The 16,612-nt window shown below is 52.1% G+C and overlaps 1 protein-coding gene across 2 annotated transcripts in view; it reads right to left on the minus strand.

The window, feature by feature from the left end:
• The window catches only part of PODN (podocan), a 32,512-nt gene that overhangs the window by 10,558 nt on the left and 5,342 nt on the right, over positions 1-16,612 (minus strand). The window contains exons 2-8 of one of the 2 annotated variants that reach the window (XM_077149611.1): positions 10,564-10,871; positions 9,100-9,193; positions 7,667-7,731; positions 5,853-5,962; positions 4,500-4,656; positions 4,080-4,195; positions 2,376-3,033 (exon numbers count right to left, since the gene is read on the minus strand). In XM_077149611.1, coding sequence (XP_077005726.1) covers positions 2,376-3,033; positions 4,080-4,195; positions 4,500-4,656; positions 5,853-5,962; positions 7,667-7,731; positions 9,100-9,193; positions 10,564-10,866 — 1,503 coding nt within the window. In that variant the 5' untranslated portion in view covers positions 10,867-10,871. Of the gene's footprint in view, positions 1-2,375; positions 3,034-4,079; positions 4,196-4,499; positions 4,657-5,852; positions 5,963-7,666; positions 7,732-9,099; positions 9,194-10,563; positions 13,037-16,612 lie in introns of those variants that run through there. The other variant, XM_077149612.1, reaches the window with a different exon arrangement.

A 16,612-nucleotide genomic window follows, 5' to 3' on the forward strand; every position in this document is an offset into this window, starting at 1 on the left:
TGGTATCAGGATTCAAGCAGAGCTCAGGCTTTGCCTCCTTTGAAGCCCCCTGTCCCTCCTACCCCGTAGGTCCCTGCTTCCCACTGGGTTCCCACAGCACTCGGTGCCCTCCGCATACTTCTGCTACAGCACTTCCTCATTCATTCCAAACATCCTTAGTGCCCTCAGAGGCAGGGCCCATCGGATCCACCGAAACACTCACTCTGCCCTCAAGAAGCCAGTCTGGGGGTGCGAGACAGACACAAAATCTGACAATGACTATGCAGTGGAATCGGGCTGTGATGAGGAATCCTGGAGGAGGGGCCCAGCCCAGTCAGGGGAGCAAGGAAAGCATCCCAGGGGAAGAGACACCCAAGGGGAAGGTAGCCAGCACAGCAGGGGAGGGGGGTCAGGGAGGAGGGCTCTGAAGCAGGGGAAGTGCTGCCTGTGGTCATATCCAGCAGGGCGGACACCCCAACCCTGACCAAATTCGCCCAGGCCCAGGGAGGCATCTAAGCTGCCCACTGCTGGCAAATGGAAGGGCGGGTATTCCCAGAGGAGGCGGCATGTGAGCTGAGTCTTTGTAAGCTCCAGAAGGATAGTGAGCCTCCATGTGTTTTATTTCCCACTGGCTCCCCAGTTTGACAGCTGTGTCTGAGCCAAGCCCAGTGTGCATGTATAAATGAAAGAAGGGAAGCTGGACTGGTGGGAGAAGGGGCAGGCTTGATGGCCATGGCGAGGGTTCTAAGGGCAACGGGGAGTCACGGAAGGGGAATTTACAGGGGCCTGAGATGGGCATGTGTTTTTCAAGATAACCTCTGATTGCACAAGGAAGAGCTGCCCTGGATTCAAGAAAGCAATGTGGGCGGCCTGACCTGGAATATAGGCAGTGCGGACGGAGGGAAGCAGACAGATTGGGAGATTTGGCAGGGTTTGGTAACAAGGGCTGCTGGAGTCCCACAGTGAGGGAGAAGGGAATGGTAAGGGCAGTTCTGAGGTTCCCTGAGGGCCCTGGGGTGGATGTCGTCCCCACCACTGAGTTAGAAAAGACAGCGGCAGGAGAAGCAGGTGTAGAGGAGACTGTGGGGTTTGGGGCCCTTAGAGCATGGCCTCTCAAGGAATACCCAAGAGGGGCTGGCAGAGAAGGTTGGATTCTGGTGTCTAGCACTCAGCAGGGAGGCCTGAGTTAGGAGAAAACCCCACCAACTCTACCCTCTGGGTCTCTCTCCTGCCTTGGCTCATTCAGTCATTGCTGGGGTCAGTCCCCAAGCATTTACTACAAGCCCACCAACTGGAAGGCGCAGGGTCCCGCAGTGACTACAGTGTGCTAAAATCTCAGCCCCTCATTCTGGGTGGGAGGGGCCGGCTTCAAACAAATAGATGACCCAATGCCCGGAAGGGGTGAGGCTTGTAAAGAAAAACAAAGCAGAGGAAGGCCACCCAAGGCGGTGACACTGAGCAGGGAGGAGCAAGCTCTGGGGACATGTGGAGCAAGAGGGTTCAGTAGTGCAGAGGCCCTGAGGCAAATGTGCCCTGGGGGCCTCTTACCACCTGTGTGGTCTGGTCAGGAGCGGCTGGCACTGGTGCGGCTGCAGGAGGCCACAGAGGGGGCCGTGGCAGGCTCTCAGGGTCGCTGCTGGAGCACGTCCCCGCAGCTCCAGTCTCTGCTCTGCCAGCCCCTTGGCCCTCCCTCCCAGGTTGCTCTGGGGAATTTTCCTTTTGGTTCACACTAATTGAGTTGGGTGGTTTCACCTGCAATGCTAAGAGGCTCGATTCACGTGCCCATTCGGCCCTGTCCTCTCTGACCACATCTATAGCTGCCACACCCTCTGACCATCGCAGAATCAGAATGCGGGGAACAGAATCCCCTGCCCCTAGCCCTCTGCAGACTGGTGAGATCCTCCCAGCGGCCCGGGCCATCTCCCCACCCCTCCCCTCAGTCCCACAAAGCCTAGCCTTCTGCAAGCACCCAGTACTGCACTTACAGGTAAATGAGCTTGACTCTCCCATGCCACCCGAACTGCCTCCCAGTAATCCTGAAGCATGGGCCCCACACCTACCCCTTTACCCAGGGAGCCCTTCTCAAGCCTGAACCTGCAGGCGGTGAGCTCAGCCTGGTTGCACTCCGCCCAAAGCCCTGTCCAGCCAGGCCCTTCACCCCTTGACCTGCTGGCGAGCTGACCCAGACGTGCCGCCAGCCATAACCCCAGCATGGGCCCAGGGCCCTGGTTCCAAGAGGGTACCTGCAGGTGTATGAGCTCAGCCTGAAGAGCTCCCCCTGGCCCAGTCCTCCTGACCCCACCCCCCACCCCTGTCCCAGCTTATGGGTGGGCTCAGGACAGTCATTCCAGTAACACCCGACAGGTGCGTGGTCCAGTCCCACCCTCCCTCCCTACCTGCAGGCGGGGGAGGTCTGCCCAGGCCCGGCGGCCCAGGGCTTTGCTGCGCAGCCGGTTGCCGGTGAGGTAGAGCTCCCGCAGCTGGGCCATGCCGGTCAGCGCCCCGCGGGCCAGGGCGGCCAGCTCATTGCGCTTGACCTTCAACACATGCACGTTGCGGGGCAGGCCGGGCGGCAGCGTGTGCAGCCGGTTGCCAGACACGTCCAGCGAGCGCAGCAGGCGCAGCTTGCGGAAGGCGTCGCGGTGCACCTTCGGGCTGGTGATGCGGTTGTAGCTGAGATTGAGCTCCTCGAGGAAGTAAGTGGTGGCAAAGTCGTCGCGGCCGATGCCCGAGATCTGGTTGTGCAGGATCATGAGGGTGCGCACGCGACGGGGCAGGCCGCTGGGCACGCGCTCCAGCGCGTTGTTGTACAGGTGCACCGTGTGCAGCCTCTTGAGGCCCTGGAAGGCCAGCGGGTGGATGCCGCGCGCCCGCAGCTGGTTGCTGTGCAGCAGCAGGTACTCGAGGCTGCGGATGGGGGTCAGCACGTCCGCGTCCACGCTGCGGATGGCGTTCTTCTCCAGGTGCAGCAGCACCAGGCTGCGCGGCAGCCCCGCTGGGACCCGCGACAGGTTGTTGCTGGACAGATCCAGGTACTCCAAGCTGGACAGCTTCCTGGGGGGGGGGGGGGGGAGGGAGGAAATTAACACGGCTGGCAGGAGTCTCGCATTGCACCTCCGTTGCCGCCATTATTCCCAAGGCAGGTCGCGACGCCGTTCACCGCCTGGGTGTCCTCTGGGAGCCTGTGCTGGTTTGAAACTGTTGTGCACCCCCAGAAAAGCCATGTTCTTGAATCCTGATTCAATATTATTGGGACGGTTCTTTTTTATTAAGTTGTTTCCATGGAGATGCGACCCACCTAATTGTGGGTGGGACCTTTTGATTAGGTGGTTTCCATGGAAATGTGTCTCCACCCATTCAAGGTGGGTCCTAATCCGCCTACTGGAGCCCTTTAAGAGGGAACAGTTTTAGAGAAACCTTCAGAGCCCAAACGGCCAGAGACCTTTGGAGATGAAAGAAAATGCCCCCAGGAAAGCTGTTTGAAATGTGTGCCTTTGCAGCTGAGGGAGCTCTTCTGGACCCATTGTTGAATCAAGGTATCTTTCCCTGGATGCCTTAATTTGGACATTTTCCGGGCCCTAGAAATATAAACTTGCAACTTAATAAATTCCCTTTTTAAAAGTCATTCGATTCCTGTTATATTGCATTCCAGCAGCTTCAGCAAACAAATACAGAGTCGCTCTCTGGGTTGATTCAATGCTGTATTGCTGTAAGAAGGATCTAGCACCGTTTCTGACATATAGTTTGCCTGAAGACTGATTGATCAACTAAGCCTTCTGTGGTGACCCTGGGCCCTAAAAAAATCAAAATGTTTTTGCCTTCAACCTGAGTGCTTGAGTCTGTATTACATGCCAGTCTCTGCAAATGCTCCCTTGCTGTGGGGGGAAGCCTGGCAGGACTTACCTATCCACATCACTTGTCTTGGGGACAGAAGTACCCACAAAAGCACAATCCTCAACATTTCTTCTCTAGGAAAACCTGCCAGGGGCAGGTGGACGGGGGCTGTGTGTAAGAGGACCTGGCTCAGAAGGTGGGCTCTGGGAGGGGCTGCCCAAGATGCTGCAGTCACACTGAGGTTCTGGGGAGGAGGGAGCACTCACCAGAACGTCTCGTTGTCCAGCCCCTCATCAGTCAGGTAGTTGTTCTGCAGGTACAGCTCACGCAGGTTGCTCAGCTCACTGAAGGCACCTGGTGGGATCTTCTCCAGCTTGTTGTTCTGGGGGTGGAAGGGGAGCATGAGGGAGCACTGAGGGCAAGAGGAGGCCTTGGGATAAGGAGTGGAGAGGGGTCTGGAGGAGTCAGGGGGAGGCCCCAGGCCTGGAGCTCTGCAGGTGTGGCCTTGATGGTCCCCCACCACAATCTGCATCGAAGGCCAGGAACCCAGGTGAAACTACAGGTGCCTGCAGCCGCACAGCCTCCTGGGGCCTTTGTGGGCCTGGGCTCTCCCCCCCACAGATGCTGCACTCATGCCCTCCCCGTGGGGCCCACACTGACCCCTCCCTGCCCTTGCCCCACCTCACCTTCAGGTGCAGCTTGTAGAGGGCGGGGGGCAGGTGCTTAGGCACATGGCGCAAGAAATTGCTGGACAGGATGAGGATCTCGACGTTGCTGGAGCCATTGAACATGTTGTCTGGCAGGCCGGCATCTGCCAGCTTGTTGTTGTGCAGGTACACGGACCTGGAGGGGGTGCCCAGGGCCTCATCTCACCTGCGCTCCCTTTAACTTGCTCTGGCCCCGGCGCCAGCTCCAAATCCCCACTTAGGCTGGGTTTGGGGCCCAGGGTGCCAGCCTTGAGCCCATCCAAACCCAAAGGTATAGAATTAGAAGAGCCTACACAGCCCCAGGGACCAAGGCCTTGATCAGGAGTGACCCCTTCCAGCAGGGTGGTGGCAGAAATAGGATCCAAACTCAGCTTTCCTGACCCACATGCTCCACTACACCCTTCAAGGTTCTCAGTTGCCCCCTGACCGTTCCAGGCTAGATTCCTCGTGTTTCTCTCAATCTGGCTGACTTCAGTGGGACTTTCTGAAGACAGGGCCTATCCCTCCCTGCCTCTGTGTCCCCAATGCCCAGCGCAGAGTCTGCACCACAGGGGGTAACCTCTCACAGACTGAACAAATATCTAGTGAGAACCAGTATGTGGTAGGGCTGTTCTAGATTCGGAATATAAAGCAGAGGGCACACCCCTGAGACCTCTGTGCCCATGGAGCTGACACACTAGAAAGGGAGAAGACAAGGAACGAGCTAAATGCATGTAAGGCATAGCTCAGTCATGTTATGTGGTCCCCTTGGGCCTCAGTCTTCTCCTCTGTTGAGTGGGGACATGCACAGCAACCCCGGCTCTGCAGGGGGATGGAGAGACTTGAGTGAGATGGCAGATTTGGGGACAGATATGGCACCAGGGTTGTCCAGGCTGACCTCCTTCCTGAAGAGAAGCTCAGCCTTAACTTCCCCACCCAAGACCACCTACCACCCGGCCCTGCTCTATACCTGTGCTAGAGGGGAGCCCACCCTTCCCCAAAGGCAGCCTTTATACAAAGCATAGTTCTGCCTGTTGGAAGATGCTTCCTTTCTTTCCCCAGGGCTGGGAAAGGAGGGAAATCCTGTCACCAGCTCCCCACAATTCCTGAGGGAATACATACACTGTCTTTGCCTCCTGGACTGATCCCTCCTCACCCTTTAGGTCTCAGCTCAACCACCACCTCCTCAGGAAGCCTTCGTATTCTTTGCCCCTCCAGCCCCTGGCCCGGGGCATCCTCTCCCCACTGCACAGCAAGCCGCTCCTCCAAGGACATCTGTGTCTAACACAGGGTGGGCCGCCTCCCCTCCCTTCCCCCAGCCCAAGCCAGGGGCCACCCCCTCTGACCTCTGACCTCAAGTTTGGCTTCTGGCCAAAGGTGAGCCCGTAGATCTTGGTGAGATAGTTGGCAGCAAAGTCCACGCTGATCAGGGTGTTGGGCAGGAAGCGGGGTGCCAGGGTCAGCTGGAAAGGGAAGCATTGGGGCAGAAAGAACAATGGAGGGGCAGGGGCTGGCTCTGGGCCCCGCTGGCTGCCCGCTGCTCATCCACACCCCATCCACTGGTCTCCTCTCTGCAACCAGGGCCACTTTCCTAAAATGGAAACCTGCTCCACTCCCCTGATAAAAGAGAAACCAAGCCCCCAACAGCTTCCCCCAGACCTGAGTGTGGCATCCAAAGCCCTCCGTGGCCTGCCCTTGCCAGTCCTCCTGGTCTCTCCTCTCTGCTCCCCTACCCTGGGCCTTGCGCCCGCAGCGAGCCATCCATGCCTCCCCAGACACATTCCAGCGTCCACCCCGCGTCCTGCACAGCCCCTGAGTGCAGCCGCAGCCTCCCGGGCGCGGCCCCGGTGGGGGGACAAGGCGGAGACACTCCTGCTCCACAGGGTCCCCAGAAGACAACACGCACAGCAAGGGCAAAAGTATCCGATAGTGACGGCTGCTGTGCCGACAGTCAAAACAGGCTGACGACAGACAGCGACGGTGGCGCCAGAAATGCCATTGGAGAGAAGAGCATTTGATGCAGCAGCAGCCGCGAGGCCGAGCTGTGCGTGGGGAAAGGTCCCCTGTGCTTGGGTGGCTGGACAGAAAGCGAGACGTGGGGCGCGGGGAGGAGGGTGGACCCCTTTCCAAGTGGAAGGGGAAGTGGCTGAGGGCTTGAAGCAGCAGAAGGGGCTGTGGGAGGGAAACACGGTTTTGCTTTGTTTTTAGAGCAGTTTCACTGAAATATATTCACATACCACACAATCCATGCAAAGGGTACAATCAACGGTTTTAGTATAATCTCAGCACTGGAGCATGGGTTTTGAAAGGTCACTCCAGCTGCCCTGAGGAGAATGGGGAGGCAGAAGGGGTGTCCCTTCAGGGGTGTCCAGGTGAGGGCCGGCGGGCCCAGTGCCAGCGGAGGGGTGAGGACTTGCCGTGGGGCCGGATGGGTGTGAGGGAGAACACGGCATCCAGGAGCATGCCTGGGTTTTCCGCCTGGACTAATGGTGCCCTAGGCAGTCGGTGATACTTTTCAGGGAGATGGGAAGGCTGCAGGAGGATTAGGCTTGGGGGCCGTGGGCAGGAATTGGCACTTCTACTTGCGGTGAGAGTTATGCATTAGATGTCTAAAAGAAGAGGTCCAGTAGGCAGGTAGATCTTTGAGCCTCAAATCCCTAGGAATGGAAAGGGCTGGAGACTGATATTTGGACGTGGTTGTGATATGGAGCCCAGGGAGTGGACAGGTCATCTCAGGAAAATTCAGAGAGAGAAGGGCCCAGGACAGAGCCCTAGGGCCTGTCCAATATGTTTCGGTTGAGTGTCTTTGTGCTGTCACTCATCCTGGATCCACTACCGCAGTGCCTTCCTCCTCAGGTACCCTGGTTGAAATCCTATTACCCTTCATGACTTTGCTCAAATGCCATCTCTTCCAGGAAGCCCTCCAAGCTCTTCCTCCCCTACACTCCTTTTGCCTCTGCCTTCAGTTTCTGACCATACTCTGGCATACAGATGTAGGGTCTGTTTCCATTGCCCTACCCCAACTTCTGCAAGGGCCATGTCTGAGCAGCACTGGAGACCCAGTGGCCAGCCCAGAGGAGCCCCCTGGTGAAAGTTTACCAAACTCAGTGGAAGACAACACAAAGGAACAGAGGGCAGTGGACCCCATCCTGCCCCGGGCCCCTCACCTTGTTATTGGCCAGATACAGGTAATTAAGGTTGGTCAGGTGCTCAAACGCCTCCTCCGGGAGCCCTTCAAAGGACAGGCATCGGTCAGAGCCCTGGATAAAGGAGATGCTACGGGGGAGCAGACCCAACACTGACCTGCCCACCCCACTTGCCAGGATGGGGGAGGGCGCCCCCCTGAGGCAGGTTCGGCTGCTTTCTTCCCAGTCAGCCCCAACAGGCCTGCATAGCTCCATTGTCTTTCGCTTACTCGAACTTGGCTAAGCTCAGAGGTGGCCCAGTGGCTGACTCATCCTTAATGCTGCTGGGGGCAGCTTCAGGTGGGACCCATCCCGGGAAGCCACACCACAGGGCAGAGGGCCCAGCCCAGACCCTTCCCTGCCAGGAAGAAGGTCTGCCTCTCAGAGCATCCCAGCAGCACTTCATACCCAGCCCCACTGGCAGGCTTGGGGGCCTGAGCTGAGAATGGCTGTCCCTGGCCGCCCCACTCCACCACCTGGCACACCCTGTCCTATCACGCAGATGCAGCACAGGACTCAGCTGTTGCTGGGAGCTGGGCCAGGCTGGCCCTTCTCCAGCCCTGGAGCGGCCTCTGACACTTGGTTCTGGGCTCTGAGACCCTTAGCTGCTGGGACTCACCCAAGTATCTAATAAGAGGGAACAGTTATATAAACTGTGCAGAATCCTCTCCATGGAACACCCCACTGTTGCTTAAAATGATGGTTTTCTGAGAGTTTTTAGCATTGTGAGAAATGCTACTGAGGTCATTGCTAAGGGAAACAAAGCAGGTTATAACATCTGTAGTATGAGCTCAGCTATGTGTTTAGAAACCTAAAGGAAAAAGACTGGATTGGATTGTGATGCTGGTTGTACCACTGTATAAACTTTTAAAAACTCATCAAATCATACCATTAAATTGAGTAAGGTTTATGGTATATACATTATACCCAAATAAAGCTCTTTGAAAGAAATAATTAATTTCAAGTGCTGGAATTGAGTGGCTTTCTATTTCATTTTCTTTTTGTGTTTTAAATTTTCTCCCATAACATTATTTTATTATCAGAAAAATAACTTTTTAAAATTTGAGGTCTCGGCAACTCTTTGATTCTAAAGGTGTTCTGTGAGTTGAAGATTCTGACAAAGGTCCTGGGAATCTAAGCCTTGAAGACTCTCTCCGGACCTGGCTACCCAAGTCTCAGGCTGGCAGGGGGAGCAGAGACGGAAACACCCAAGGGTGGCTTTCCAGTAACCAGAAGGAGCCCCTTGCTGCTGCAGTGCTGACCCTCACCTGGCCCCACCCCCAGCCCAGCCTAGGTCCTCATTTCCACACCCCAGGCTCTGAGGGCCAACTTGCCCCCATGGGCACCCAGTGCCATTCAGGCCCCTGAGCCCCTTGCCTGGTGCTCCCCAGCCCTAGGCTCTGGGTGACCCTCACCTCGGGAAGTCAGACGGTTGTTCTGGAGATTCAGAGTCTCCAGCCGGTGCAGCCGAGAAAGCTCCTGGGGGTAGATCTTCTCCAGCTGGTTGTTCTGGGGGTGGGGGAGGAAGGGGGCTGGTGATGAGGCAGCACCAGCCTGGGGGGGATGCACAGGGCACCTGCTCCCACTCTATGCCTGCCCCCCTCCCCCCGACACCCCACCTTAGGCTGAAGTCCTGGGACCCAGTCTCTCTGTGGGGCACCTCCCTTGGGTTTCTCCCCCATGACAGACAGACCCTCTGGGCCAGGCCTGGAGCTGGGCACTGAGGACAGAGCAGAGACCCCTCCATAGACGTATGAGCCCACCCCCGCTTCAAGTGCCCACACACAGCTGTCTGCGGGCTTCAGAACCATGAGTCCAGAGTCCAAGCGGCTGCCTCGCTCCTGCCAGGTTCCCACTTGATGACAGGCGTCCCCAGCCCCTTCTCCCCACCCCCAAGCCAGAAACCACTTTGGTTCCCTGTCATGGCCCTGCTGCCCCCACTCCCCTTGGAAAGGCTTCAAGCCTGAGTCAGGTGCCACCTCTCCAGAAGCTTTCCTGGGCTGGGCTAGGGGCTGGAGCAGGGGCCTGCTCTGGGCCCCACAGTGCTGATCCTTCCAGGGCACCATCACCTGTTAGGTCTCTGCTTCCCCATAGACTGGGAGTGCCTCAAGGGCAGGTGTGTCCTGCCTGTACCCCTGTAACCCCCATGGGGCCAGAGGCGTCCAGCCGGTCCCCAGGAAATATGTTATAAATGAATGAGTGAATGAAACAATACACGTTGCCCTCAACTTGTCCCTTTCGCTCTTCAGCAACCCGGGACTTGGGCTTCCATCCCTGCCGGCCCAGACCCGCTAGTGCAGAGGGCCCGACCATGGGTGGGCCACTTTACCTCATCTCCCAGAAATTGCCTGTAACAGCTCCTCCCTCTCTCCCAGGGATGCCCCAGCGGCCCCCCAGTCCCCATCTGGAACACTACTTCCCCCTTCCCAGGGTTCTGAGTGCCAGCCTGGCCTCAAGGCCTTTGGAGGTCCCCAGGTCCCCAGCTAAGGCGAACATCTGTCCCCTGATCCCCAGAGTACTCAGAGTAGCTGGGGTTGCTTTGCTCAGCCTGGAATGGGGTCTGAGGTGCCCTGTCTCTACTCAGAGGATCAGCTGCTGGGCAGGTTCGTGCTCATTTTCGGATAGAGCCCGACTCAGCCTCCTGGGCCTTAGCCTAGACTCCTCTGTGTGCTCCAAGGAGGGGGATGCCACATGCTGGGAGGGGGCAGGGCTCCGTGTATCTGACCTGCCCTAGCACCCTCTATCTGGGAAGTGGGAAGCCAGGAGTTTTGGGGTTCCAGGTGAGCAGGGCATTGGGAGTATTGGGGTACCAGGCTGGGGCCCATGAGCAGGAAGAGATGGGCAGCCCCTGGTGACTGCTGGCGCAGCGCCGGCCTCACCTGCAGGGACAGGTGGTTGGTGTGCTCAGGCAGGTCCCCTGGGAACTCACGCAGGTCGATGCCGCCACAGTCCACGACACCCTCCTGGGAGCAGGCACAGTCACGGGGGCAGTCAATCGTGGCTGGGCCGGGGACTGGCTCCTCAGGGCTCAGCACCAGCACCGGCCCCTCCCCAAACTCGTTGTCTTCGGGGCTCAGGCTGTGTGCACCAGCTCGGCTGAAAGCAGAGGCCCTCGCTGCAAGCACACGCCCCAGCTGCTGGGGCAGGAGCAGCAGGAGCAACAGCACCCTGCTCCGGCCCATGGTGCCTGCAGAAGGGGTCAAGTTCAGACTCACCTTGGTGCCAGAGCAGACTTACCTGGCAGGTACAGTAGGAACACAGGCCAGGGTCCACTGAAGTCATAACACAGCCTTTCTGGGCACAAGGCAGAGTGGGGAGCTCCCCCTCCCCAACATACAGGTGTATCAGGGCTGCCTTCTGGCAGGGGGTGTGGAGGGGAAGGAGGACGATGAGACGATGCCCTGTCCTTAGGCAGGTCTGCAAAACCTCCCTAACCCCCACCAGGCCTAGTCCCAGTGAATCTGGACCCCCATTTCAAAGAAAGGACAGTGGAGGCCCAGGAAGAACTGTCACTTGCAGGGCTTAGCCTGGGCTTTGCTGAGCTCTTGCTGCCCTGGAGCAGACAGTGCAGAAACGTCCCTTCCCTCCTCCAGCCGCCACCGGCCATAGCAGGGCCAGGAGTTGGACCAGGTACTGGACGCTGCCAGCACCATCAGCATTTGTCCCAACTCTTCAGCTTGCCATTCTAGGCTCTTGAGGACTTGCTCCTTGTTTCCTTTCCAACTACCTCTCCTACCTGCCCCTAGTCATACATGATTGTTTAGTAGTTCCTCTCTCCAGGCCTTTGCACATGCTGTTTCATCTGCCTGGAATGCCCTTCCCCCTTCTTGTGCAACCAGTGACTACTCCTCCTCTAAGAACCCACTCCACTGTTGCTTCCCTTGAGAAGACTCTGAGATGCCCCAGGGCTCTCCATACTAGGCTTCCACAGGGCTCTGAATAAACTGCTCCCTTGGCGTGAGTCAGGTTGGGCTGTAGATATATGGACATGTCTTTCTTCCACACTGGGCTGTAAGCAACTGTGTCCAGCCATTGGCCCAGCCTAGAGCTGGGCACAGAGAAGAGGCATCGGGGAACAGAGCTGCTCCTGTCCCCCTGACCTCCCAAGTTCCGTTCCCCATGTTTACACTGTCAGCTGCCTCACTAGTGCCTGATGTGCTCACATGACCACTGCCATCTGCAGGAGACCACTCCCCAGCATGGCCCTCTGTTGCAGCAGGGACGGAAGTGTGGGTCTCAGGAACAGTAAGGAAGATGCTGGGGTGGGGGAGGGGTCATGGTCCCAGCAGCCTCACGGGTCCAGGCTTGGCATGGGGCTGAGTCCCTGGAATTATCTTTACAGGGAATCAGTTAGAAAACGCCTCTGGGCAAACTGTCCATGATAAGTGGTGACAGGCAGTGGCTCAGGCACATCGTCTCTGGAGTCCCACAAACCCAAGTTCGCGTCACACCTCCACCACTTACTGGCTCTGACCTTGCAGGGCCTCAGCTTCCTCGTCTGTACAATGCAGATAATATGTCTATACTCACAGCCTCCGTGAGAAGTCAGCAAGGTAACAGACACAAAGCCCCTGGAACTGCTGGCACCATTGTAGAAATTACAGATGCTGACATGCTGGGTTAAGAAAGCAGCAGGCACACTGGCAAGTGTCCATGCTTAGGGTCACCCACTCAGCTGAGTGGCCAAGAACATGTGGCTCAGGCCGAGACTCTCTCCCCACCATTGGACTGAGGACCACAAACCACAGAGCAATTAGAAGAACCTGCTGAGATGCTGGGCCAGTGAGAGTCTGGCAAAATGGAAGTGTGAGAAAAATCAGTGGTGACACTGATGTCTGGTAGTCTGGTAGTCTCTGGAGTGGGTTGAACAGTGATCGCCCTCTCCCCCCAAAATAAATAAGTACAATTGGAGCCTGTGAATATGACCGTGTTTGGAAAAAGGGCCTTGGCAGATGTACAATTATCCCTTCCACATTGTGATTTTCCCCATTGCTGTTTCAATACATCACAGGTTGGCATAAGAAATTAAACGGGAATTTTGAAGGGAATTTTTTGGAAGCTACAGACAACACGTGGAGACCAGCAGATGACACACAAAGGCTAGAACTGTACAGGATTGTTACAAAAAAGTCATCCCGTTAGACTCTGGTATCCTATGAGAAAAGGCTAAGTCCTTACATGATTGCCTAAAGGAAAATGAAGGTGAAGGCTCTACCCAACATATTTTCAGGTCAGCAAAGGCTGGTTTGAAATAGTTTTTAAAAAGGTTTAGCCTATATATAAAGGTAATGGGAGAGGCAAAACCTGCCAATCAAGAAGCAGCTAGGAACTCTTCAGGTGGTTGGGCCTTGAGGCAGCAAGCCAACTGTCTCAGGCCTCTGTTCATTCCAAGATTTCTGTCCCACGTTGCCAGGAAGGTCCACACTTCTATAAATGTGACTATTTTGGAAAGAGGATGAAACATAATTTAGACCTATTTAATCATGATAGGGGCCAGGAGAAGAAACATTATGAATATATTAAATCTGGGAAATGTTGCCTTAGCTCATCCTCTATAGCAGTAGCCCCCTTTAGTGTCCTCAGTGCAGAAAAGGCTTCATTCAGGAGTTGGACCTCATTAGACATTTGAGAATTCATTGTGCAGAGAAACTTTATGAGTGTTATGAATGTGGAAAAGCCTTCATTCAAATCACAACCTCATTAGACATCATAGAACTCACATAGGAGAAAATTTCTATGGCAGGCAACAGTGGCTCAGTGGCAGAATTCTTGCCTGCCATGCCAGAGACCCGGCTTCAATTCCTGGTGCCTGCCCATGCAAAAACAAAACAAAACAAAACAAAAAACCCCTACGCATGTAAGGAATGTGGGAAAGCCTTCTGCCACAAATATAATCTCATTGAGCATGAGATTATTCACACTGGACAGAAACTTTATGAATGTCCTAATTGTGAAAAAGCATACAGATACAAGGAAACCTCATTATGCATTTGAAAGTTCATACTAGAAAGAACCCATATGAATATAAAGAATGTGGGAAAGGCTTCTCTCAATTTCCATACATTACTGCACACATAAGGAGTGACACTGGGGAGAAACCCTATAAATGTAATATATGTGGAAAAGCTTTCTCTCAGTACTCAACATTTACTTCACACAGGAGAACTCATACAGGTGAAAAAACTTATAAATATAATGATTGTGGAAAATCTTTTATTCAGTTCTCAAGCCTTATCATATACCCAAGAGTTCATACTGAAGAAAAACCTTAGGCATGTAAGCATTGTGAGAAAACTTATGAGTTTTCTAATTGTTAAAAAGTATTTAGATATAAGAAACGCTTCACTCATTATTTACAATTGCAAAGAGATGGAAACAGCCAAAATCTCCATCAACAGAAGAGTGGCTAAACAAACTGTGGTATATACATACGATGGAATATTATGCAGCTTTAAGACAAGATAAACTTATGAACCATGTAATAACATGGATGGACCTAGAGAATATTATGCTGAGTGAATCCAGCCAAAAACTAAAGGACAAATACTGTATGGTCCCACTGATGTGAACGGACATTCGAGAATAAACTTGAAATATGTCATTGGTAACAGAGTTCAGCAGGAGTTAGAAACAGGGTAAGACAATGGGTAATTGAAGCTGAAGGGATACAGACTGTGCAACAGGACTAGATACAAAAACTCAAAAATGGACAGCACAATAATACCTAATTGTAACGTAATCATGTTAAAACACTGAATGAAGCTGCATCTGAGCTATAGGTTTTTGTTTTGTTTTGTTTTGTTTTGATTTTACTATTATTACTTTTATTTTTTTCTCTATATTAACATTCTATATCTTTTTCGGTTATGTTGCTAGTTCTTCTAAACCAATGCAAATGTACTAAGAAATGATGATCATGCATCTATGTGATGATGTTAAGAATTAATGATTGCATGTGTAGAATGGTATGATCTCTAAATGTTGGGTTAATTTCTTTTTTTCCGTTAATTAAAAAAAAAAAAAAAGAGAAGGGATAATTGGAGATGAAGGGATACAGACTGTACAACGGGACTGGATATAAAAACTCAGAAATGGACAGCACAATACTACCCAATTGTAATGCAATTATGTTAAAACACTGAATGAAGCTGCATGTGAGGTATAGGTTTTTTGTTTTTGTTTTTTTTGTTTTTTTTCTTTCTATTATTGTTTTAATTCTTATTCTGTTGTCTTTTTATTTCTTTTTCTAAATCGATGCAAATGTACTAAGAAATGATGAATATGCAACTATGTGATGTTATTAAGAATTACTGATTGTACATGTAGATTGGAATGATTTCTAATTGTTTTGTTAATTCTTTTTTTAATTAATAAAAATAAAAAATAAAAAAAAAGAAACGCTTCACTGAGCATCTGAAAATTCTTACTGGAGAAAAACTTTATGAATGTGGAAAAGCCTTTTCTTGAATTTAGTCCGTTTCTATACATATAAGGATTCACACAGGAGGGAAGCCCTATGAATGTATTGAATGTGGGAAAACCTCTGTCAAATTTCAGCACTTATGACACATAAAAGAAGTCACAGAGGTGGGTAATGAATGTGGGTGGGCTTTTACTCAAAAAGCATCTCTTACTGCATGCATATTTGAAACGTCACACAAGTGAGAAACCATAGTGTAATGTACGTGGAAAGGTCTCTCAGATTTCAACCCTTACTCTCTGCATGAGGTGAGAAACCTGTGCATTGAATGAAGGAGGCTTTTCAGTCATAATTTTTATCTCATTAGACACCAACGAATTGGCAATTGGTATAAACCATTTGAATGCCTTGAGTGTCAGAGAAGTGGAAGAAATTCACACCTCATACCTTATAAAAAATTCATGCTGCACCAAAACACTACAGAGGTGCCTTAAGTATTTACCTTAAGCAAATAATCAGAATTTGCGAAGCCCAAAGAGATTCATACTGAGGAGAAAGATCATTGGTACAATGGATAGCTGTACCACCAGAAACTTACAGCAAGCATTGTATTTAATAATGAAACTCAGAAGCATGACTATTAATGTCAGGGACATTATGGATGAATGCCTGCTACCACTACTGCAGACAACAGTACTGGATGATCTAGTCAACGAAACAATGAAGAAAAGAAAATATAAGGTTTAGATTGTTAACCAGGCCAACTGACAAATGTATTATAGTTACAGTATATTTATGTGAGGAAGGAGAGGAGTTACATATGTGTAAATATTTGCTTTCATTTTTAAAAGGGGCAACAGAAAATATCTAGTTACAGGATAGGGAAGGAATAGGTGGAGGGGACAGCATACAAGTCAGATTTCTTTGAGGACAGTAGTTTTAACTTTGGACATAAATATGTTATATAAATATTTTAGTTGTAAAAATTAAATTATAAAAACAGCTCTGCTTAAAAATCGAAAAAAATTTAAAGGAAAAAAATAGAACCAGTGTTTACAATTGGTGGCATAACCTTGTAAGGTAACTATCCCAAATAATTTTCAAACACAATAATTTAACTGTGGGATAAAGACTACCAGGAAACAAACAAACAAAAAATCCCTGTCAAAACACTATTTCAAACTGTTTTAAGTAAATATATATACATGTCAACAATCTTCGAGTGTTGTGTGTATAATGTGGGATAAAGTCAACAGGTGATATTCTGTCATTCCCAGTGTTAATGATACCTGAGAGAAAATGGATATACATGCAAGATTTTTTAAAGGGTTAAATAAAGCCTATAGATCTAAAAAAGAAGAGGAAAAAGAGGAGAAGGAGGAGGAGGAGGAGGAAGCAGCTACTGCTGCTAGGGAGTTTCCTGAGACCCTGAAAAGAAATTTACAGAGACTTTCCACAGCGCAGGGGCATGTGCCCCTAACCTGTGCAACGGAGAAAGGATAATTGTA

This window comes from Tamandua tetradactyla, chromosome 2 (genome assembly GCF_023851605.1).
Source record: "Tamandua tetradactyla isolate mTamTet1 chromosome 2, mTamTet1.pri, whole genome shotgun sequence".
Classification (NCBI taxonomy): domain Eukaryota; kingdom Metazoa; phylum Chordata; class Mammalia; order Pilosa; family Myrmecophagidae; genus Tamandua; species Tamandua tetradactyla.